Below are 25,744 nucleotides of genomic sequence, written 5' to 3'. Positions count from 1 at the left end.
GTGGAATTTGCTGCCAAGGAGTGTGGTGGAGTCTCTTTCTTTGGAGGTCTTTAAGCGGAGGCTTGACAGCCATCTGTCAGGAATACTTTGATGGTGTTTCCTGCTTGGCAGGGGGTTGGACTGGATGAACTCTATGATTCAAGGGCTAGATGAAAACATTTGGGAGTATGTAGTTTGAGCTCAATTCAGGTCCTTTTGCTCAAACTTACACTAGTCAGCAACAGCCTGCCAAGTGTGGTTGTGAGTTCTGCTAGGGGGAAGCAGTATAAGATTGTTTACATATAAGAATACATTTTTATTTATCAAATGATTATGATCAAATTCAGCTATTGCATATAGACATAGGCTTACAAATGCAACCATCTGTTCTATACATAAAAACTTTATTATTAAAAGGCAAATATATTTGTTCTCAAGGAAACAAAGCTAAAACTGAGTATTACCAGATTTATTACAATTATGGTGTGTACTGTGTAATACTGCTTCAACAAGAATCATAACCTGCATAATTTATAACAAAACAGAAGCAGAACAAAAAACAAGCACCACACAATGTCATAACATTATATGGCTATAATAAAACAAGCATACTCTACTTATGGAAATAGGCAGCAATATGTTTTTGTTTATGGTACTATACTATGCGTTTTTCCCTGTGTAGACACTGTGGACAGGTGCAGGACATCAATTTTTCTCCTCTGTTTTGAAAACACCCAGATTTGATAGTGTTTTAATTAAGTGTAGTAATTACAGGCTTTACCAGAGATTATCCAAATGATTGTCAAATTGTAAACTTTGGATAACAATTGACAATTTTGTTTCAATTTTTGCTTGTTAAACTTCACTTAGAAAATATATAAAAGATTTCCTAACAAAAAAACCAAACAAAAATGAACACTTACTAAACCATCAACATACAGCTGATTGCAGAAAATAAATATTTTTCGATTTCAAGAAGTTGGATTTATAGCATTTTATAGTCAGTTTCTTTGTTCTTTTCTAGCCAAGAAGAATAAACATGAATATGCCAGAAGGCAAATCATGAAAGCCCATTGCTGACAATAGACTTTTTTTTTTTACAACATTTAGTGTTTCTGCAGTGCAAGCCAGAATGATAATTTTAACTTTTCAAATATAAAAGATAGTACAAAATTATAATCAACGGACTAAGACAAATTACAGTATCATGGAAACCAAAAAAGCTCCCCCCACCAATTATATCCCAGTTTGGTTTGCTTTTCCAAACTGTAGTTTGTACTTAGGCCTTTGATATGCTCTTTTTCTGAACACTACACTACTTTAAGATGTACTGTAGTTAGGCAGCTTGCAACACATCAGAGCATTTGTTTTACAAGTACATCAAATGGAAAACAAAGCTGAAATGTTGATTCAGCTAATCAACATCTGTTGCACTCCACACTTAGGCAGCACTTGATACAGCAAGTTTTTTCAAATGATCCATGAAAACCTGCAAACTGACATCGTCTGTGAGAATGGGTGCTCCAGATTCCTATAAGAAAAGGGAAAGCATTAGAAAACATGTCAAATTCATTAAGCAAAGCCAAAATATTCCATGAGAACATCTACTATGAAAATCAGTAAGTCTAATCACTGTAATTAAGTAACCAATATACTTCTACATTTTCCTTTACTAGACAATTAACAGCTGTTCCAATAGGGGCAACGGCAGTCGCAAGGAGGAAAAATGGACGACCAATGGCTTCTCCTAACTGGCAACTGTCCCCTCAGCAAATATAGAGAACACAGGCAGCAGAAAGGAACAAAGAAATAAGAAAGAATGCAGAGAAGCTTCAAGGCACAAGAGGAGCAGAAAAACAAGAAGAGAAAGACAGGATTTTATTTATTTTTTACAAAGTAGGGAAAAGTTGACAAGGGAAGCAAAGTGCAGTAAACACACACACACACAGAGGAACCGCAGGAAAGAAATGGAAAATATTGAAAGGGGGGGGGGGACAGTTAACTGACAGGAACAGAGAGAGTCTAGAGGAACGAGCTGTTTCACCAAGGCAGTAGAGAAAAAACTGAGGGGATTCACTCCAGTTCTGCTCTCTTGCCTTCCTCATAGCTTGTGATTACCCAACCCAGTTAACCCTTCCTTATCCCACTGAAAAAACAACTTCTGAACCTGGCGTTATTAGTTTAGCTGGAACGTAGGAATCTGCCACACAGCAAATCAGTTACAGTCGTACCTTGGAACTTCTATGTTTCGGCTCCCAATCGATCAAAAACTGGAAGTGAGTGTTCCATTTTTTTCGAACAATTTTTGGAAGCTGAACTTCCAGTGCTGCTTCCGCGGCTTCTGATTGGCTGCAGGACACTCCTGCAGCCAGTCAGAAGCCACACCTTGGTTTTCGAATGGTTTGGGGTGTCAAACAGACTCTCGGAGCACATTCTGTTCAAGAACCAAGGTACAACTGTAATTGGCCCACCTTCCTCAATATTGTCTGCACTGTATAGTCTACATTGTCGACGATGAGTAATGATGATTCTCCAGGGTTTCGGAAGTATTTTCCTGCGACCTTTTGCAAATTAAGCATGTGAACTACCGCCATAGTCCTAGACCCTCCATGAATCTGCTAACCTTTCTTTAAGGTCCAATGGTAATGAATTTCATACAATATAAGCTTTTAGGCTTCGGTTTCATCAACAAAACTGGCTTTAGTACATTTTCTACTGAGAACAATCTTCACCTCTACTTATTTTTTTTAAGACCTTTGAATATTTTGTATCATATCAGAACTCCCAGAAGGAGAGAAACACATTGTTTCTAGGCTGCGAGAAATGCTTATTTTTAAGGGCAACAAAAAAGCAACATAACATTTCCTTAATCTGGATGGCAACTTTTAAAAATACTGTATTGTTTTTGACATTCAAGTTTTAATATTGGCAATCACTCCCTATTTGATTAACTATCAAATTGTTTTATGAGAGTTAAAGCAGGAAACATTATTTCTATTATCTTAGCCTTTTGGTTAATCCACCTGAAACTTACCTGACCCCAGGCATACATATTATTGTGGGTCTGAGAGGGATTCACTTTAGAAAGCAGAAAACGAGCCTTTAAACAAAAATAAGAAAAATAAAGTTATTCTAAATCATTTTTACAGTCCAACGAGAATGGACTTTATTTACACTCCAACAAGAATGACCATCATGTGACCTGCCATTTGCAGGCTGCCCTGAGGTGCCTGTTATATAGTCTGCATTCAGAGAATCCTAGCTTTTATTTCTTTTTAAAGCATTTAGCTTTTGTTAAGTATGAAATATTAAAAAGTACTAAGTGAGCAACAACAAGGAATAAACGTATAAAGCCCTACCACATATAGTTTGGCCTGAGAAGACTGAATGAAGGTGAGCTATGTTCTGGGAGCCTATGCAAACAATAGTAAGGGGGTTGCTGCTTGTCTTGTCTAAATCCCATCAGAAAGGGGGGGGGGATTGAGTCATGAACATCTAAAAGCAGCTTAAATCTTCAGCCCAGCACATGAGCCATCACATGCTCAGTATGCTAGAAGTTGAGTCATAATCCATACCTCTTTCATCTACATGAAACTTGAAAGTTTATTAATGCAAGTCCAATATTGATTTGGCCTGTCTTGCATTTAGCAAGATGATTCCATAAACCAGTGGTTTTCAACCAGTGTGCCATGGCACCCTAGGGTGCCCTGAATGATGGCCAGGGGTGCTGCGGGCAACACTGGCCTCTGTCCCTCTTTCCTTCCCTCTCTTCCTCTTGTGCCCTCTCATGTTTCTGCCTCCCAAAGGCTTGCACGGCTGTTTGTTGCAGCAGCTGGGGCTAAAAGCTCTCCAGGCAAATGTTGCCTCTGAGGCTGGCCAGGGGGTGCTTCCCAGGCCCCTGTGGGGCAGTGGGAGGAGGCACCTCTCTTTGGGGTGGGGAGGCACCTCAGAGACCAGGGCGGCAGCTGCAGCTTCCCAAAGGAGAGGCAAGAGGAGAGGAGGCTGAGGGAACACTCCACAAAGGAGGGTGTTTGAAAAAGGGTGAGAGGCTGCCAGCTCTACAGGCAAGAGGTGACATAACTGGGCTCTGAGCCTCAAAGGGGTGCTGCAGAAAGAATGTAGTTGGTCAAGGGAGCTGTGGACCCCAAAAGATTGAAAACCTCTGCCATAAACTGAAGCAACAATGCTTTACCTGACTGCCTCCATGCTCTGTATCTATGTATCGTGGCATTGGAAATCTGGAATGAAGAATTTCCTGTGCATCATCTGCTGGAGCCTGGAGCAAATGGCGGAAGTTTTCGTACTCTGGCATGTCCTGGTAGCCTGACTTGCGCCACTGAGCTATGGTCTATAGAGTATTAATTTAACACACATTGTTTTATTCATTCAAACAAGTTTTATATCATCCAGTTTGAGTAGGAAGCAGTAAGAAATCTTGGGGAACAGGTCAGTCAATTAATGTTTTAGCAGTGATTTAATCACCAGAATTACACTATTGTAATTATATTTTTACCAAGAGCAAATAATAACTGTGATATTCCATTATGTTCTGAATAACAAATGCTCAATAGTTTCTCATTTTTCAAGCAGCAGCTGTCACAGCAATCATACATGATACCTAGTGCCATCATCCTCAGTGGAAGTATGCCATAGTAAGTAGTAATAGAATTGCCTACTTGGTGTTATTTGTTAAATGAAATACAAGGATGTATGTTTACTGACAACAGCAACTTCCATAACTACAGCAGGTAGTGAAAGTATTAGCTTTCAAGGCCTCAACTTATAAGGATTTTTGCACATGAGCACTTTCATAGAAAATTCAAGTACCATGATGGCCTTGAGAAGCTACCAATATGGACACATGACAGAGCTCTACCGCAAAAGGCTCTGTGATGGCCTCTGCAATGTAACAGTAAGGTTTCTGAACCCTTCTCTTCCCAGAAGCAACTCCACATGACAAGCAGCTCCTAAAACTGGACAAAGCGTAAGAAATGGCCTCCAATACAGAGCTATTGCCATGTGTGGGTGACAGCCACTAGTCTTAATAAGTCAAAATAGTAGGATATGGAAGCCAAAGTGACTTGATCTTACCTCTCCATGATAAATTAGGATCTGGAAAAAGGTGTCCATGAGAAGAATGCGATCCGGCAGAATACTGCTGCTATCTAAAAGAACAGGCTAATATAAAAACAAAAAAGTGTCTTAACTACATATACAAAACAGAGAAATCCATTTATTAAAATTCAGCTTTCTCTGTTACAATTAGCAAGCCACATAACACGAGGAAGCAATTGCTCCCAAAAAATTCCTTTGCAAAACTGCTTTACATTTAATTTAAAGTGTTAATTTAGTTTGAAATTATTTTCCCAAAAATACACTAATGAGTCTTCTTCATTTTCAAGTTTTCTTTTTGCAGCTATTCATACACACTAGGTCATACACGCCAACATACCTCTGGGGGTCCATTGAAAGAATAGGCATATAGAATTGGCTGAACCATTATAAGGGACTGAGTCAAGTCTTGCCGCATGAAATGATGGCGATAGTAGGAACTTTCATCAGGACTGTTGTTAAAGACTTGCAAAAAAGGAGATCTTCTTAAATGGAACATAAACTGCAAAATAAAACAAACCAGAAATTCCCCCAATGTTTCTTGTCCACAAACCCAGCTATGTCAACAGTAGCCATGTTTCTCTCAAAAAAAAAGTTGATACTGGTTTATGTCACTGAGTTTAGTGACATCATCTAGCTTGTCTGGGACATAAAGAAAGACAACCTCCAAATTGGTATGGTAACAGCATAGCCCTGGGTGGGGTGTGGGGGGTGGAGGTTAAGGGTGGTAGAGGGGTGAAAGGGAATGTATAAAATGTTATTTATAGTCATAACCAATCATTTTCTACACAATGTATGGGGGAATGTATGTATGTGTGTATATATATTTGTATGTGTCTATTAGTATGTTTTAATATTATTATTTTTCAATAAAATAAAACAATGCTGATGGCAAGGAAAAGACCAGGTGTTACCTCTGGCCAACAAAATGATAGAAAATCACAGAAAAAATGTACTTCAATTTTGTCTGTTCATTGGATAGTAGTCTAATGCAATTGTGAAATGAGGTGTTTAGGGCTGCAAGTCCTGTGAAAATTGTTGACATTGCATGTAATTTACAAGTTATGATTACTGCACTGTTATACTTGTATGTATGCTAGTGGTATAATATGCAGTTTTATGTTTAAAAACCGCACACACTGTTCTTGTAGGTGTTGTATACTTTTTCATTGTGAACCAAAATTGCCCTTGGGGATCTTTTTGCAGTTATGTTGTTTTACTGAAAAAGGAAAATTCTCAATGAACGCGTAATTTTTAAACATGAAAAGTCATGTTATAGTTAATACAGTGGACTCCATACGGGAGGCGCGTTCACAACCCGCAGCGTCCATAATCCGCAGCGCTGCATCTGCGCACGCATGTGATGCAATTGGGCGCTTTTGCGCATGCGCAAAGCACGATTTAGCGCTTCTGCGCATGCACAAGCACTGAAACCCGGAAGTAACCCGTTCCGGTACTTCCGGGTTCAGCGCATCTGTAACCCGAAAACGCGCAACCCGCAGCGAGCACAACCCGAGGTATGACTGTATCACACTTAGATGTTTATATTTATAGCATGGTTTATATTTATATAAATGCTCTCGAGTGTTTAAATTTATGGCAGTCTTGTGGCACAATTGATCCCAATACTAGAATGATACAGTATTTTTCAAAAGTAGGGATTTTAAAGGTTCTTAGTCTAAGAAATTCAGAACAGCCAAAGTTAAAAGGCTTAGAATGAGAAATACTATTCAGTTTTATGTTGTACTGCTTCACAAATCCCAAAATGCTAGCATGAAGCATAACTTCTTTTAAAACTGCAAACTATCTAATCAAGAACACTTGGACATTTCACAATAAAGTAAATTTAAGCATCATACTAGATATATAATGTTCTCTATTCATTCATACTCACCTGCGGGTAAAGGGAAAAGGTTTCTGAAAATCTGAAGGAACTTGGATCATCCTTGTGATATTCTCCAAATTTCTGACACTAGATAAATTTTAAGAAGTCTTTAAGTTTTCAGTGTGACACTTCAAATACTATCATGACATTTTCAGAAATATATACTTCTACTTTCACTACATTACAAAACAACCTAACTTCACAGAAGTAGCATGGGGAGGCTTCTAAAATTCTGTTCAAGAGTGTCAAGTACATAGTTACATAGATCCCAGAATGAAATCTAACCAAAATGCTTCATTCAATACCAAATGTTTAAGACCCACAGATTTTGTGGAAACATTCACATCAACTTTAATAGTTAGGAACAATCTTAATGTTTGTATATTATTTTTCAGCTCTCAAAAGAGGGAGGAATACAGCTGAGGCTTCCGGAAAATTAAGTTTTACTTGAGCAGTATATCTATTGAGAAAAAACATGACTTTAAAAATGGTGGGGTGAAGTTTTGAAATGCAACAATTAGAGAGGTAATTACGGCAAGCAAAACCTTTGGCTTATTTATGTTGGCACTTTATAGTACAAAGTAGATCCACTGTGAAAAGCCATCATCCTTCTAATATCTTTCAATAAGTTCCTTTGCAACTTTATACACTGTATATAAGCCAGCCAAATTTAACTCTAGCACTAGAAGCACACAGCTTAAAACTATTCAAAATATACATTTCTCAAAATGTAACTATGTATCAGATTGCAGTCTTAGGAACAAACAAGATGTGGCATCATTCACACAATCATCAGTTGCACAAATGTTTTATTGTTTTTTAAAGTAAATAATAGGAGCAGTAGCGCATTCTGGATCAGGACCTCTATATCTGCTATTTGCACTGGGGGCAGAGAAGGCGGACACAAGTCCCAGGTCCAGTCCTAAGCTCTCCCTAAATACAATCTCAGATGGGAGGAGCAATCAAAATTTTAAAACATTTGCAATGCCTTACCAGTCTAATAAGCTGTCTGTCCAACCACCTAAGAACATCGGGTCCTTCCTCTGTCTCAGCCCTGTACACTGCCAGCCTGGCCATAAGAATGGCAGCCGCCTCCTGGTCAAAAGAAGCAGCGATGTTTTGAATCTGTGTCTGAGCATCAGCCCAACTGCAAAAGAATAGCATTTGTTTACCACGCGTCATCAGAGAGAAGCAAAATCAGTTTAATAACAAACGGCTCCAATCCATGTGTTGCTCCTCCAAATCAAAACAAAGCTCCCTTATGCAATTAAGAGAAACATAAAATATGCAGGAAGCTCACTATGCAGCAAATACAACAATTCCTTTAGAGCCAATTTAGACATTGTGCCAGAAGCAGGCCTTGCAGAATCACCAGCAATTCATGATCCCCTGAAGGAAAGGCATCATATATAGCAGTCTGCACACCACACTCTGAATCATAATCACACACAACCCACTTCAATGGTTGCTAATGTGATCATGCAGTTGTGGAGGTGCTGTTTTTCCCAGCAGTAATGTACGGAAGTGAGAGCTGGACCATAAAGAAGGTTGATCGCCGAAGAATTGATGCTTTTGAATTATGGTGCTGGAGGAGACTCTTGAGAGTCCCATGGACTGCAAGAAGATCAAACCTATCCATTCTTAAAGAAATCAGCCCTGAGTGCTCACTAGAAGGACAGATCCTGAAGTTGAGGCTCCAGTACTTTGGCCACCTCATGAGAAGAGAAGACTCCCTAGAAAAGACCCTGATGCTGGGAAAGATGGAGGGCACAAGGAGAAGGGGACGACAGAGGATGAGATGGTTGGACAGTGTTCTCGAAACTACTAACATGAGTTTGGCCAAACTGTGAGAGGCAGTGAAGGATAGGTGTGCCTGGCATGCTCTGGTCCATGGGGTCACAAAGAGTCGGACACGACTGAACAACAACAGGAAACTGCAATGATTAGGTATCCAATTCAATTGGGACTAACTGCCAATCTGCAATCAAGCTAAGTTCAAGGTGCTGGTTCTGCCATATAAAGCCCTATATAACTTGGGATCCAGCTACCTAAAATAACATCTCACCCTTCATATCCTCAATCAATCACTGCACATTCTGCAGTGAGGGCTTCCTGCAGATACTATCTCATCAGGAGGTACATCTCCATATAGAAATGGGGCCTCTAGTGTGGTGGCACCTACTCTTTGGAATTCCCTCCCATTAAATAATAGACAAGTTTGCCTTTTCAGCACCTACTGAAAAGCTTCCCTTTCCAAAAAGTCTTTTAAGTGGAGAGTTCCTTCCCAGACCTCATCTGTCCTGGATTTAATATGTTTTCATTGTTTCTTGTTTATGTGTCTGCTGCCCTGGGCTCCTTCGAATAAATAAATATTGGCAGATTAACAAAAATCAGGTGCTCTGCTGTGCATGAATCAAAGTGCTTTCCACTGGTGTAAAGTCAGCATTACATACAATATCAGACCTTACATACATAAGGTCTACCTTCTAAGCAAAATACTGTTTGTTAAACAGTGTGCATACCACACCAATTTCTAGAATAACACATCAGAAGTTAAGGCTTACTTTCTGGCAACAGTGGTCACTCTAATTCGTCTCTGTCCACTCGAATGCTGGTACTGAGTCACAAACTGGATTGCACCTCGCCCACCCTGAGGAATTGGAGCATTGTGCTGTTTCGAAGGGTAAATGGTGAAGAGATTAAATTGAACAGAATCACAGGAACATTGTGCAGCATGATCACATTAAGAATCCCATCACTGCCACTGTCAATTCTATAATTAGAGGTTATCTGACAGAAGCTACTTTAATAAGTGCAATATGCTGTACAAATATGAAAAATTTAAGTCAGTAAGCTTACTGCCTATCTTTAGCTACAAATTAATTCAACACTGGAGCAGCTTCCAAAACAGTAGAGAAAATACTATAGGAGATCTACAAATCTGAAGGCAAGACAGGAGCACAGTAGATGATACAAGATAATACAATGTAATATCTATATAGCTACTTAGAGCAGCCAAGTGCTTCACAACCTCAGTATTTCTTACAAACAGCCCTATTAGGTAGACAAGTATTACTACCCTCATATTGCAGATGTGAGAGCTGAAGGCAGGCAAACTACTAATGCCGCACACAGAGTTCATTACACAGGTGAGAACTAAACCAGGGACTTCCTGGTTTGTTGCTTAGCACCTTGTGGTACTACAAGCTACAGTAAGTCTCATAAAATGCTCCTAATTAAAATGAGGGAAACTATAATTTGCTTTCCCCCCTCCCCAAGTGGTGAAACACACACCACATAATTCTGGAAAGAAACTACTTCTGTAGACCACATCAGTTACTTCCTCACAAGCTCCAATTAAAATAGAGAGGAGGAAGTGGGAATTGTGCTTTGTCAGCCACCTACCTCAGTAAAATTATTTAAATATGCACATGTGCTCTAAAAAAATTATCTTACCTGATTAACCACTTCAAAATACAATCCTAGGGTTGTGGTAGGATTAAGTCCACAAATCTTCCACTGACATGTACCTCCTGTTCCTATCTCCTGCAAAAATATTACAAAAAATTCAGCAAAAGGTACATTTGCTATACACAGCAAATTGTAGGTTATGGGAAAATGTACTGCTGTTTCTCCAGCCCACCTAGCAGTTCAAAAGCATGTCAAAGTGCAAGTAGATAAATAGGTACCACTCCGGCAGGAAGGTAAAGGGCATTTCCATGCGCTGCTCTGGTTCGCCAGAAGCGGTTTTGTCATGCTGGCCACATGACCTGGAAGCTGTATGCCGGCTCCCTCGGCCAGTAACTAAAGATGAGCGCCGCAACCCCAAAGTCAGACACGACTGGACCTAATGGTCAGGAGTCCCTTTACCTTTACCACTGTTTTCAATGGTTCCTAACCCAGTTACCTATCTTTGTTATAAATGCTTCACTTCTCCCCTCTACTAACATAACACTTAACATTTTGTTAACATTTTACTGTAACATGAATTTCCACAGACTAGAGTATACTTTGGCTGCATGAAGGAAATAATGCCAACTTATGCTAGTGGAGAAAGCCAAACAAAACATTGAGCCACTATACCGGCACTAAGCAAGACATTACTGGTACACATCCAAAGAACAACAGGATTAGTAGGACAAATAGTTAAGTTTATAATGCTGACATATATATATTGAGCACTGTTGAACCCAGGAGGCACTACAAGAGGTGCAATATTTAAATAAATAAATATATGTGATGTGCTTATTGCTACCTAGAACTTTCTACTCCTCAACAATATATTCACTACTTTGGAAATTGAGTGGCAAGTGAGATAAATATACAAACACACACACACACACACACACACACACACACACACACACGGCAGGATTCAACTAATAAGTCCTGTCAGTGGAAGCCCTGCATAAGGACTTCTTGTACAACAGGGCTTTTCCCTTCACATCACCCTGCGCAAACATGAAATTGTCTCTAGGGGAGTCGGGAGAACCCCTAGAACGGCACATAGGGGTGAGGAGGGGGATTGTTCCTTCAGGCAAGCCAAAATGCTTTCCCTGTCAGAACCATCACCTTAGTGTGACACTGAATTACTCACACACAGAGTGGTATAGTGTAATTGCAATATGATACCCACTAATGCTTAGTCACATCAGAAAAAGCTGGATCTACTGCATTTTTATGTAACAGGTGTAAGGGTTGGATTAAAACGGTATCAACTGTTCTAAACCATCCGACAGCCACACAATTCACTGCTCACTCGGCCTGAAGGGAAAAAAGTCAAAACTTTTGTAAAACTGTGCCTTTGAAAATGGCAACATGCTAATAGGATTTTACACAAGATTTTAATTTCTATAGCATTTTGTGTGTGAAAAGTGAGAAAAGCAGAGATTGCATAAGTGATTTACAGGTTAGTCAACTTACATTTTCAGATACGCAAGGCCCTTTAGAATTGAGAGATACACAAGGTCCAATAGCTCCAGATACCTTTATTTCTCTTGAAGTCTACACAGATTGAAGAGCAAAATAAAATAAGAACAAATGATTATTCCTGCAGAATGTAGGATAATCTTTCATCTTGGCAGTCTGAGCTTATAAATCTCATTTACTAGTAAACAGCAGTGCTAACAAAGGTCTGAACAGTCATTCTATTCAGAATGGAGCAGAAACTAGACAGCTTTTCTTTTAGTAAAAATGGTTTCTATGAGACTGCACCGTGGGTAAGTATGTAGAGAACTACAGCCTTACACAACTCAATGGATCAACTAAAAGTACTCCTTGCACTAAAAGGACTTATGAGACTTCATTCCTCTAATTTGTAGAAGCCTATACACTTTAACTTCACATCTCCTTTACGAGTCCAATCTAGAACAAGCATTGGTGGCAGAGATGATGAATCGTATCTCAGAACAGGCACCTGACCCAGAGTACCCTCAAAGTTCCTTAGAGTCCCACAGTTCCATACAGGTAAACATATGGAGTTGTTTTATAAAAATGCCACCCAGCTCAGTATTGTCTACTCTGACTTTTCACGGCAACATCCTTTGTGGAGATAGCAGACACTGGGTCGAGGACCTTCCACATACACACCACGTGCACTACCACTAAGCAACAGCCCCTTCCCAAATATGATTTTTTCTTCTCAGCAGCATATTCATATGACCAGCAGGATATGGACAAATCACCACACCATCCCTTGGATCTCATGCTCTGCGGCCCATGTTCCATACCAGCAAGAAAAAATGTTATAGGAATTGCACCTTTATGCCCCTGTTGCAACAACAGAGAAATATTTCTGTTGACGATTCAGTATGTATTGTGAGTGGCATCTAAATATCATATCAACAGATCACAAGATGTTAGAGTGAGCTGTGTCTGCAAAGGTACTGGAAAGATACCTAGTTGCATATCTTGTAAGTCAAGGGTAGGAATTCATAACAGTTTTGCCAAGCAATGAATGCTGGATCACAGTCACACTAAATTCCAGTGTTTATTTTAACTGTAAAATAAAATACTACGACCCCAACGCTAAAGGTTTAAACTAAAATGCTGACTGAACAAATGTTACTAGCAATAATACCTTAGTGCAATAGTTTAATTAGTAGTAAACAAATGCGATGGAATAACAACACAAGACCTTTGAAAATATTTATAGTAAAATTCCAAATCTTACTTTGATTTCTAAGGTACCTCCAAATCCCATCTTGAATTGCCCCTGTGCATCTTTGGTAAACACACGCTGAAAGGTTTGTTTGAACAGGGATGTATTGAAAGAGTCTCCCATTACCATGTAACCCCTACATGGAAAAAAATGAATAATTAAGTCAAACAATATATGAAAAACGCGAAAGAGCAGTTATAATGGAATGTGGAACTGCTCTAAGTCATCACACTCTAGGCTGCTACCACAAGTTCACCTGTAAAGATTTCTGCTCCACTCCTGTCATTCCAAATTTCCTTGTGATATTACAGATCTACATGCCATGTATAAAAATGACCATCACAAGGCACTCATGGAAGCACTGCAGTATCAGTTTAAATGCATTGGCTTCCCCACCTCACCCACAGCTCATTCCTGAAGAGGCATAATGTAGTAATAAAACATGTAAAGCAGCACTGAGGGCCCAGTCCCCATCCCTAAACAATTTATTTCACAAACAGACCATTTTAAACATATTGATGTAGCTCCTGAGAAGCGCTGGCAGAATTTGAATAGGTCTGCTTCAAGTAAGACTTAATTGGATATCACCCATTGATTTTGCAGGGTGTGCCTTTCATGCTTGCAGCACACCATGGTGTAGATTATGGGTGTTAGGGAAGGAGAAGAAAGAAAACATTGGTGCTTGACAAAGGACAGGAGGTTAGATTTGATTTGATGATACTTTCCAGCACTATCATCCTACAATAGTGCTTCTGTGCAGCAGCATTTAACTTTCTCAGTAGAGAGAAAAATCACACTTTAAGATTACTCCCCAGAATAGTATTATGCTGAGTATTAATAGCTGTGTGATAAAAAAAAAATTACACAGGAGAAAGGAATATATTGCAATTAAGAGTACTAGTCAAAGAGTATTGCTTTCTGACATGAAAATTCATTTTAATCTATATTTTCATGATTGAAAAAGATTAATTGTAGTGACAACTTTGCTCACACAGACACAACCATGCAAACATATGCAAGTCCACTTGACTTCCAATATATAGCTTTTCTCTTAATTACACAAGAACACTGTTTCTGCATACAGCCTCTTTTACATTACTGTAAAATGTAACACATACCCAGTGTAGTTAGGACAGCACTTCATCTCCAGAAGACCAGTCTGATCTAATGCACATGCGTAAATGTCAATAACGTGACCGGTTGTAGCAGCGTGATTTGCCAAAGCTTCAAAATGCTAGAGACACAAATGTAAACATATCTTTTACTAAACAATGCAGGTCAAACTTTCCACATTTTACATTGAAGCTTCAAATATTCTTCGGAAGATAAAGTGTATTTGCCAAATTATATTCTTTTCAGATACTATACAAGACTAGATAAGTATTTAAAACAGAAATATATTTTAATTCATAATTGTTCTGATTTTGTATAAGTCAAAATAGCTACCTTTATTTTAGGGCGGCCGGGTGGGGGGTGGATTCTGGACAACATATGCAGTTTGAACAAGATGAAGCGGAACTGCATCAAGGAGCAGCCCCAAGCCCTATATCTGATACTTCAGGGGGGATGTTGTGACCTCATCTAGAAGGTAACACTTTTTCCTAGTTCAACTTCCCATCCATCAACAATCTTATCTGGATTAAACTTTATTCCATTGGCATGATGGCTGTCACTACACTGTGGTCTTGAAGGGAAGGAAGACATATAATCACACTACAGTTTCAAGAGATGCTACATGAAGTATTGGAGAGGTGGAGAATTACATGCTATTTCCCCCCACAATGTTCCATTATGCTTATGTCACCCTTTGTCAACGCAAGCACACAAAATATCCCTCCAAGGTTAATGAAAATGTACCAGTTTGTTTTGGAGCGGTACAACTCAGGCTCTAAAAGTTGGGGGGGGGGGTTAGTTTTGGAAAATATGCAGTCACTGAATAAATTATGTGCAGATCTCACATTACTTTACATACATTCCAAATAATTTAATTACAGATTTTAAAACTTATGTGTTCTTACCTTAGTACCCTTTTTTACATATTTGGCATTATCTTTTTCAATGTCATGCCAAGACCTTATAGGCACCTTAAGTTCATCTCCTACAACCATCCCAGGTCCCTGTGTAGCCGGTCCGCCAATAAACATCATTATACGGGCACCCGTGTTAGGAAAAGTACACTGTGGGATAATAAATGTTTTAAAGTCAGAAAGCAAAAAGATGTGTTTCAAAGACATATTGCGATGATATTTGGAACTGCTGATTGAGTTCTAAAATAGGTTGAACTGTGAATATGACATAAGGTTAATGTTGAGACCTAGCTAACCAAGTGTATTTAGTATTTGCTCTATAGTACCTCACTTTTCTGTAACTGCAAAAAGAAACAGCTGAACAGGAAAAGCTTCAGGAAAGTCTGTTTGCAATTGGAGGGAACAACCTTCAACATTTTTCCAATTTCAAATCAAATTCACATTGCTTTAATTCATTCACGTAACCCAGATAAGGGTAGTGAACTTTCAGATGCACATAAATGAGAACTTGTTACCTCTAGCAGTCCTACAGCTATGGAAAGTGCCACTCCAGAAGACCGCAAAGGTCTTTTCCCTTGGGGAACAGGCCAAGGATCACGTTGCAGTTTTATATAGCCATGTTCAAATATATAAAAGGATGTCATATAGAGGAGGGAGAAAGGTTGTTTTCTGCTGCTCCAGAGAAGCGGACACGGGGCAATGGATTCAAACTACAAGAAAGAAGATTCCACCTAAACATTAGGAAGAACTTCCTGACAGTAAGAGCTTTTCGACAGTGGAATTTGCTGCCAAGGAGTGTGGTGGAGTCTCCTTCTTTGGAGGTCTTTAAGCGGAGGCTTGACAGCCATCTGTCAGGAATGCTTTGATGGTGTTTCCTGCTTGGCAGGGGGTTGGACTGGATGGCCCTTGTGGTCTCTTCCAACTCTATGATTCTAAGATGCACATAAATGAGAACTTGTTACCTCTAGCAGTCCTACAGCTATGGAAAGTGCCACTCCAGAAGACCGCAAAGGTCTTTTCCCTTGGGGAACAGGCCAAGGATCACGTTGCAGTTCATCCAAAAGATCAGTGAGATTCATGTCAATTTTCTGGACAGGCTGTAAGAACCTGGAGACAAGAAAAACATTAAGATAAAGAGAGGTTTCCCTTGATTGCACAAGCTTTCAAATGATTCTAGACCATTTACCGTATTTTTCGCTCCATAGAACGCACCGGACCATAGGGCGCACCTCATTTTTAGAGGAGGAAACAAGGGAAAAAAATATTTTTCTGGTTTTCCTCCTCTAAAAGCCCTTTTTTGTGGTTTTTTTTTTTTTTTTTTTTTTTTTTGGATCAGCTAAAAGTTTTGCAGCTTTTTTGCAAAGGGAAAAGCCCTGGCTTTTTTGAGGATCAGCTAAAAGTTTTGCAGCTGTTTTTGCAAAGGCAAAAGGCTTTTTTTAGGATCAGCTAAAAGTTTTGCAGCTTTTTTTGCAAAGGGAAAAGCCCTGGGTTTTTTTCCCCGAGGATCAGCTAGGTTTTGCAGCTTTTTTTGCAAAGGGGTAAAAGCAAAGCTCCTTTTGCAAAGGGGGAAAAGCAAAGAGGAAAAGCCCCATTTTTATGAGGTTTAACTCACATTTCTGAAAAATCTTAAGGAAAGGGAGCCATTTCTACAGTTTCCAGACAGATAATCTAATCAGCCAGTCACATGTCCTGGGGAAACAAACAACCTCCCTCTGCAGCACATTCAACAATGGAGGGCGGGGCTGAAAGGGAGCCGGGACTCTTATCTCTCTCCCGATCTCTTGCTGATCAGCTGCTGAGCGGGGTCCTTTCAACACTCCCTTTTCTCTTTGTAAAATAAAAAGCATGATCCTCTTTTGGCCCCTGGGCAATTCAGCTCCAGGGACCACCATTCGCTCCATAAGACGCACAGGCATTTCCCCTTACTTTTTAGGAGGAAAAAAGTGCGTCTTATGGAGCAAAAAATACGGTATATATTTGCAAAGTACTGACCTACAATTATAGTGTTTTAAATACAAATTTAATTTTGTTATAAATTTAATGTTACATGGGTGGTATCCAACTAAGTAATACTTGGAGTAGAACTACCAAAATCAATAGACTTACAGTAGGTTAGTTCATGCTTGATGTCTCCCTGTGTTTTTATATTATGTTGCAAGCTACTCATTATTATTATTATTCATGACTAACTTAAGCCCATTGATTTCAGTGCTTCTACCCCAAGTATGACTTAAGTTGGCAACTGATTTACTTTCATTGTGAGTCACTCAGAAAGCTTGTTATTGGGTGGCATGCATATATATATAAGTAAGTAAGTGAATGAATGAATGAATGAATGAATGAATAGGATTTGGCTCAAACTAAGGTTTGCATCTTGAGTACACTTGCTTGCAAGAGAGAGTTGGGAACAGGGATTGACCTCAGTATCTTAGACTTTAATGTTTTTTATTCATCTATTTATTATTATGCTTATAACTCACCTTTCCTCCGAGTACTCTTATACTGCAAAATTACAAAGCAGGGCTTACTGTAAAACAATTTAGTACATTATTATTCTTAATAAAAACAAATACCTGTTTGATGGTGGTGGCTGCTGAGCTTGAGGGCCACGACCCACTTGTGCAACATTCATTTTTGTAAGTCCTAACATTTCCTGTGAGTATATTTAACATAATAAAGTTGAATATAGTTACATATTCAGCATATAAACAGCAATAACATTTTAAAGAAAATTAAGAAATATTTCTTATTCATTTACACCCCATCTTTTTAATTAAAAAAATCTTCCTTTTTTAAAAAAAGTTTAGAAACGTCTTTATAATATTAATTGTCTCATTTTACACATTGAAAATGTTTACTTAATTCCTTAACTGTTCAGTAAGGTACAGATTTTTTTTACTTCCATCTTCAAAGACAGAGCAGCTCCAAAACTGGAAATACCATTTTTAATATTAATTTTATATTTACCTGAAGCTGTTTTGCAGACAGATCCTTTGTGCCTCTGAAAACATAACTTTTGTAAATCCCCTCACAGCCAAGCTCATGAACTTGCACCATTCTCCCAAAAGTAATCAGTCCAACCAAAGCAGTTGGAGGTAGGAGACTTAACGACATTTGCATGGATTCCTTCAAAGCTTGCAAGTCTTCATCTTCCATACATGTGTCAACAACATAAAGAAATATCAAAGGCATCTGAGGTCCACGCTTTAAGAAAAAGTGAACAAGATTGCAGCATTAACGTTACTGGAAAAAGTCAGAAACAGCCTTATTGTAACTATCCCCAAACTATAACTGATCAAATGCTTTCTTGGGAATACTCATGCAAAACCGGCTTTAACATGGTTGTATCCGTTTTAAAGTCCTAAATAAAATATATAGCTGAGTCCTTGTCCAAACTCCACATATTGGAGACCATCACAGTGGCTACTTTTCTGACCCAAGTATCCCGAAGATTTTAATCATGGTATTTACCTGTACTACATATTCAATGCTAGAAAACTGAGGTAAGAGTTCTGCAGGCTGGTTCATCTCAGATATGCCTGCATATGTAGGAGGAAACTGCAGGAGAAAAGGGATCCAATCAAATGAAAAATTCAAACAAAAAAGACTTTGAAGCATAAATTTCTATACCAGTCAGCCTTTCCTAGCCTGGTGCCCTCCAATTGCTTTAGAATTTAACTCTCAACATCCCTGACATATGGCCACAATATGTGGGGCTCTTGATAGCTGAAGTTCAAAATATCTGCAGAGCAACAAGCTGGAAAGGGTTTATCTATACAGTACTAGTCTTTTCCACCCCACCCTTTACATGTTAATATTACTACCACTCATATATCAATCTTAAAATGCATTCACTTGAAAGTTCTCTTACCTGATTTCTCTGGTAACAAAAATTGCAAGCCCATAGTTTTGCTCGGTAATCCACTTGGCTACAAAAATAAATAAACAATAAGTGTTTTAATAGCGCACATATGAAGCATCACATACCGGTAGAAGCTCTGTGTGCACATGAGGCAGTATGATTTCAGTTAATTTATCCATGAGAAAACAGCTTCAGTACAGAACCATACATTATAATTATGTCTTTAAAGTCCTGTTAAAATCAACAGGACTTAAAAGATTTAAAAAAGATCTTGTGGGAATAAGGTATTAAGACCATTGAAAAAAATACTACAAAATAAGAATTGTTTTTACCATTTACACTTTTTGGCCATTTTTTTTCTAACTGCAGTCATGGATAACTTTATGGAGCAAGAAAAATTCTGTAGATAAGGCATGCTAACAGATACTGTCAACTTTAGAAAGTATCCAAATCATACTCCAAACAAACTCATTGAAATCAATGAAGTCACGTAACTCAATTGATTTCAGTAGGTCTACTCCAAGCATGACTGAAGCTGGATATCACCCATAATGAGCTGCACTTCAGATAATATCTTTTATGTGCTGTGCATAATTTTCTATTGGTTTGTGAGGGTGTTTTTTTAATGCCCAAGATACTATTTGTAACATTTTTTTATATTGAAGGTGAGAAAATAAATTTGTCTTTCAAACTCCCAAACATATATGACAGATAAAATACTTTTTTAACAATAATAAAGTACTAATATCCATGCAAAGTTTAAAACTCTTTATCTGAAATTACCATAATGGATTTAGAACAGCTCTGCAAGTAGTTCTGCTGCACAGGACTGGCTCATACTGAATGGGAGGCAAGTCAGGCCGCTCTTTTAATGGTGTAAACAGAGAGGCCACAGGAACCACCATCCTTGTAGCCTCAAGACGACTGGAAGGCCATACATTCCAGCTGAATCGAACACCATCCCTGTCTTCATTCTGCTGAATGAACTCGAGGAAGGTTGCCATCACTGCGTTCTTATTTCTGAAACAGAAGCACACATTAATTGATACATGCCAGCTTTGGAGAATGAATTAGAAACCAATCCTTGTTTCATCTGAATGGGCATTACGGAGCACCTCCAAGTTACCTGCATTACTAGCTATCTCGAAACGCATAAGAGTAAAGTACATTTTCATGCAGGAAAACAAAAAATAACTAGGAGCCTGTTGCATTTGGATAGTGGGCAGTCTACAGTATTGCCAGTGTGCATATTAAAAAAGAGATAACATACATACATCTCTCAAGAAGCTGTAATATTGCAGCAATATAAAGTGTCAGCTCGAAAGTACACTGACCTGCAAAGTAACTTTGATTTGAGAAATGTTATCCAAAAGAATATCACAATGATTACCACACTCCCATTCATTTCAAAACAGTGTGCACAGGGGAAGGGTTCATTCACCTCTTAAGTTCTTTAACTAGCAAGTTCAGACTGGTACTATGCAATACACACCACCATATATGGTTGCTACACATTGCTGTGTTATTCAAAGCTTGGTAAACACATCAGATATGGCAGCAGCTCAGCAGTACAGTCACCATGGCACACCACTCACACTGGACAAATTGAACTGCAATGAAAGTATCTAGTATACAGGTAATACAACAGTTCTGTATTATCACACCAACAAACCTTTTGTCCTTTTAAATATGACCAACCAGACTTGCACACTAGAAGAGCAATACAGAACAGGAGTTGGGGGGAGACAAAATAGTGAACTTATTCAAGAGCTACCAAGCTCAGCGACAGCCATGTCTTCGGTAAAATTCCTCCAACCTTTCCACTCATGACATAGGCTAGGAATTATTCCATTTATCTGTACTCTCCATTCCACACATTCTTCATGTATCCTGGGTCTGCAGCAGCCCCTAAACTGTGAAACTCCCTCCCCACAGAGGTGTGCCTAGGCAGCATCTTCATTGTGCAGCTTGCACTGTATGCTGGAGATACAACTCCTTACCCTGGCCTTTGACAGTTAAGGTATTTTGTTTTGCGAGACCCACCTCTTTTATTGAATTTATATTTTTCTATTTCACTTTTAATTGTTTTACTTTTTGAGGGGGGAAATATTATATCGTTGTAACCTGCCTGGAGAAAACTTATAAACAGACTGATTTATATTTGTTATTTTAATACCAAACTCCTGTCAACAGTTCCGTGTGGCTTTGTATACGTAAAGCCAAAAGTTTTCTTTGTTAGAATTCCAAAGCTGAATGCCAAAATACTTTCTATTGTACACATATGGTTTTATTCTAGGTGTGTAATTTTATTGTAAGCTGCTGTGCAGGTTCTACAGATCAAGCAATAAATAAATAAAAGCACTATAGGCAAGTATCAATGTTGCAAGTGGACTATTGAGGAAGTCACATAGATGGGAAGATAATACCACAAAAACCTATCCTGGGCACATCTCTATTGCACAATGCATTTGTATCATACTGGCTGCACTGACATCCAACAGTGCACCATGGGCTCCCCTCTCCTCTTCCAGTGCAGCCAGAAGAGTGGAAACCTTCACCTCCATTTTCAACTAACCACAGTAACTCATTATGTCTTGCCCTGGACAAACCATGATTAGTGTTAACTCTGTTTACTGAAAGAAGTTTGAACCATGGTCAATAAAGATTGTTCTCAGGATCCTACTCCATAATGAACTCCACAATCATAAAATGCTATTACCCACAAAATACCTTCCACTTATTGCAGCAGCTGTAGCTTCAGTACACTGGGGGGAAACCTCAAGCTTCGATTTAGGTGTTTCTGATAGCTGTATCATCCAGCTGTACTGAACAAGTCTGCATCAATAAACTTTTGAAACTTGCAGGTTTCAACAGCAGCTTGCCAAGCAGTACAAAGTGATGCTGCAAGAGGGGGGGGAGAGAGAAAGAGAGAGCAAGGAGAGAGCAGAATCTCTGCTGAAGTTGCAGAGCTTACCAGTGCAGCCCTCTGACCTGCAGTTATACGCAGCCAGCTCCCTGAAGCTCTGCTTTTAATGAATAGCTCTTATTTTACTGCTGTCATTGACAGAATTACCCTGTCCGAAGCCCATGCAAAAAAGCACAACACTGTGTTATCAAAAGGTGCATGGAGAGAAGAAGTTGAATAACTTAGCAAAACGTGGAAAATAACAGATTTAGGGGGGCTCGTCTCAGGACAGATTTAGGAGGTATGCGAGGGAAGAGAGGGGAGAGGGAGTCCCACTGCATAAGCTGAAGTCATTCCCCTCACACAATTATTTAACTGAATACCATCCATTAACTCTCCATGAGATAAGGGCCTTAAGATGAAATGCTTCCACTTTTTAAAAGCCACTGTACATTGTTTTATTACATGCTTACACATTCTACAAAGACCAAGGTACACACAACGTGTTGATTAGAACAGACGTCTTCAGACTTTTCAGATCTGAAATTCACCTTTAACCCCTGTCTACAATACAAGACACAAACTTAATGTGTTTATTATACTGGTGTTAACTATCTTCCCCTCTCCCTTCTCAATTATTTTATTTTTCTTAAAATATGGGGGGAGGGAATGATAGCAATGTCACCAGTACAACCCCTTTTACATCATTTGTGGGTTCTAACCCACCAGTTAAAGACCAATGGATGAAAATATGCTTACCTCTCAATACCACATCATAGCTGGCATTACGAAGCTTATGCATACAGTTTGGCTCATAAAACCTGATCTGGGCAAATGAATTTATCCCATCTTCTTCCTTTATTTTTGCCTTCCAAACATGAATTACAGCCTAAAACACTTGGCACAACACAACCCATTTTATTGTAAGTTGTACCAATTTTACTGGCATTTACCTCCAAGTAAGTTTGCCCAGAACTGTGATGCTCATCATAAAAGTACTACAAACCTATACAAACATCTAGTATATACAGCATATCTAAAAACAAGTTATAATCCAGCATAAGACCCCTAAACAAGTTTAAACAGAAGCAGATCCCAGTGAGTTCAATGGGACTCACTCCTTAGTAAATGAGCTTGAAACTGTAGCCCTAAGTATGCTTACGCACCAACTGAGATTATTATCTCCCTAAAATATAACATGTAAAATTAACACCCTGAACTTCAACAAAATCTCCATACCTAACATTCAGGAAAACTTTTTGGTGTGTACAGTTTGCTGGTTATGACTGACATAGCCCTATATGGTTTGGATCCAGGGTAGCTGAATAATTGTATCTCCCTTTATGGTCCTTGACATCTTCTGAGGAGGCCTTTATCTTGGCTCCACCACCTTCACAAGTACCTTTGTTGAGGACATGAGAGAGGGTCTTGTCAGTGGCTGCTCCCACCTTGTGGAAGGCTTCACTGACCTTCCTCTTGCTTTTCTTTCACCAGCAGGAAAGGACTTTTTTGTTCCAGCAGGCCTTTGGCCATCAAGTAGCTGTTCTGGAAGGGTCACCCGAGAGTGGATGTGGACATTCTTTGTGCTTTTAAATGGTTTTCAGCGTTTTCAGTGTTGCTTATATAGTGCTACTTGCTTGGGTGACTTTAATATTTATTTTTAATTTGTGTTTTTAACTTGTGTTGTAAGCTGCCTTGGGATCTTCACTGGGAGAAAGGTGGAATATAGAATAAATACCCCACATTTATAAAACTTTTAAACTAAAGTTTCTAAACAAACCAATAGAAGCTGTCAGAAGGCTGAAATGGGCTGCAATGAATGTATGTTTAGTATCATACTGCATGTCTGTTTATAGCAGATGATATCGTTACCTGTGAAGTGAATCATTTTCAAAGGTGAATGTACAGAACTACATATATTCAGCCCTCCCTTGGAAAATAATCTTCAATGCTATTGCAACATATATATTAAATCCAGGAAAACATGATTGCAAATAAAGCTCTTGGGAGAGAGAGCTTGTTTTTCTGAAAACCCTGGGGGATTATCAGTGGAGGCTTCTTGTATTACAGAAAGAAACTGCATGACTTTTTCTAAGATCTGTTCACTCTACTAATAATAATTGATTTGCATTATTTGTGCCAAATACTGCCAGCTTTGCAGTGTGGGAACACAGTATACACACACATTGCTCAGACAACAGAATCCTATGGCACCTTAAGCATTAACAAATGTTTTGTGGCATTAACGTTTCTGGGCCAGAGGCAATCTGTCAACCGCATGAAGAGGAATTCCATTCATTCCTGATATTCTAAAAGAAGAAAAACCATTGAGCGAAGAACCAAAGCAACAATGTATTAGCAAATGTTTACCTATTTCATCAGTTTGATTGGGGGAGTTGTCTTTAAAACTGTACATTACAGTTTGATTTAGGGACCAAAATACACTGTCACGTAGCACAATTCCTGCTCCCTCTTTAAGATCCCTACTTTCCCCTTCATCTTTACATCTTTGTGTACATCACCCTGCTTCATTTCTTATGCATCCCCTATTTTATTTCTAGCCTATCCAGATGATGAAGAGCAGTGCTATCTCTCAGTCTCCTAACCCCACAGTTAAGGGGCTACATACAGCGTTTCTTGGGCATAAGGTACTAGTTCAGGCCACTGACTCCTCGCCTCAGTAAAGTTGTTGTTGTTCAGTCGTGTCCGACTCTTCGTGACCCCATGGACCAGAGAGCAGGCCAGGCACCCCTATCCTCCAGTGCCTCCCGCAGTTTGGCCAAACTCATGCTAGTCGCTTCGAGAACTCTGTCCAACCATCTCATCCTCTGTCGTCCCCTCAGTAAAGTACAGCTGTGAAATCCTTTATACCCAACGCTGCCCAAACCAGGGAGGGAGGCGGGGTTGTTGAAGGGGCAGAATAAGGCTTTGGTTCCCAAATGCTCCAGCCACCGTGTGTGCCACAACCGCCTCCCCACTCCCAGTCTCTCCCTCTCACACACACTTCATCCACAGTACAGCCTATAGAAGAGGGCGAGGGAGTATGAGGGACGCTCGTCCTGGGCTGGGGGCGAACGGAAGAGGGAAATGGGGGGGCAGTTATATATAAAAATATGTATTTTATAATCACAATTACGGAGAAGGGAGCGGTGATCATGGGAGAACCCACCCTGAGTTCTAGGTTTGTGGGACAAAACACGCACTCTGTCGCTGACCCCTTGCTACGACTTACCTCAGCCTACAAGTCAACGGGAGAGGCTTGGGGGATCTTTTCTGGGGGGGGGTCCCCGACAGGCAGCAAAGCGCCCGGGGATCAGAAGGAGCGTCTCTCCCGCTGCGTGCGCTCCCAACGCCGAGTCGGTAAGCGGCTCTCCGGCGGGACTTGCTCTTGTGCTGCCACTTCGGCCTCCCCTCCTCCTCCTCCTCCTCGGAAAGTGGCGCAACCCTTCCCTTCGCCCAGCTTCAACCCACCTGCGTCGCTCAGCCAGTGGAGCAGCAGCCGCCGCCTCCGCCGCTCGCCTCAGCCTCTCCTCACACGGGAACCCAGCAGCCTGAGCGGTGCCGACGCAACCAACATGGCTGATGGGAGAAGCCGGTGCCACGTCAAAAGGGGCAAGGAGCGCGCATTGCGAGGCACAGCCCGGAGGGAGGCGGGGTCTCGGGACGGGACCATTTTCGTTCCCGCCTCCACCGCAGGGCGGCGAATGAGAGCGTGGCGGAGAAAGATGGAGCCCCGCCTACGGCTCAGGCGGCGGCGGCGGCTGCTGTGGAAGCGAGCCGAAGCGGGCTTTGGCGAGCCGAGGCGCTTTGGTCC

The 25,744-nt window shown here is 39.9% G+C and overlaps 1 protein-coding gene across 2 annotated transcripts; it reads right to left on the bottom strand.

Annotated features, from left to right (window-relative positions):
* Window positions 1-364: 364 nt before the first annotated feature.
* SEC23A (Sec23 homolog A, COPII coat complex component) lies at window positions 365-25,567 on the bottom strand. Of its 2 annotated transcripts, XM_033143093.1 has the most exons (21): window positions 25,402-25,567; window positions 19,809-20,045; window positions 19,035-19,092; window positions 18,635-18,721; window positions 18,131-18,367; window positions 17,737-17,816; window positions 16,185-16,270; window positions 15,679-15,737; window positions 15,155-15,313; window positions 14,255-14,370; window positions 13,149-13,272; window positions 11,900-11,980; window positions 10,433-10,522; window positions 9,541-9,647; window positions 7,970-8,123; window positions 6,986-7,063; window positions 5,432-5,593; window positions 5,071-5,157; window positions 4,172-4,327; window positions 3,014-3,079; window positions 365-1,510 (listed from the first exon to the last, which is right to left on the bottom strand). In XM_033143093.1, the coding sequence occupies exons 2-21, from the start codon at window positions 20,027-20,029 to the stop codon at window positions 1,421-1,423; spliced, it is 2,298 nt and encodes a 765-aa protein (XP_032998984.1). In that variant the 5' UTR covers window positions 20,030-20,045; window positions 25,402-25,567; the 3' UTR covers window positions 365-1,420. The 2 variants fall into 2 exon arrangements, with proteins under 2 accessions (XP_032998984.1, XP_032998975.1); XM_033143084.1 differs by lacking the exon at window positions 15,679-15,737 and having other exon boundaries at window positions 16,126-16,270.
* Window positions 25,568-25,744: the final 177 nt, after the last annotated feature.

Source organism: Lacerta agilis, chromosome 1 (assembly GCF_009819535.1).
Source record: "Lacerta agilis isolate rLacAgi1 chromosome 1, rLacAgi1.pri, whole genome shotgun sequence".
In the NCBI taxonomy this organism is placed as follows: domain Eukaryota; kingdom Metazoa; phylum Chordata; class Lepidosauria; order Squamata; family Lacertidae; genus Lacerta; species Lacerta agilis.
The sequence above is the reverse complement of the archived record's forward strand: the minus strand, read 5'-3'. Positions and strand labels throughout refer to the sequence as shown.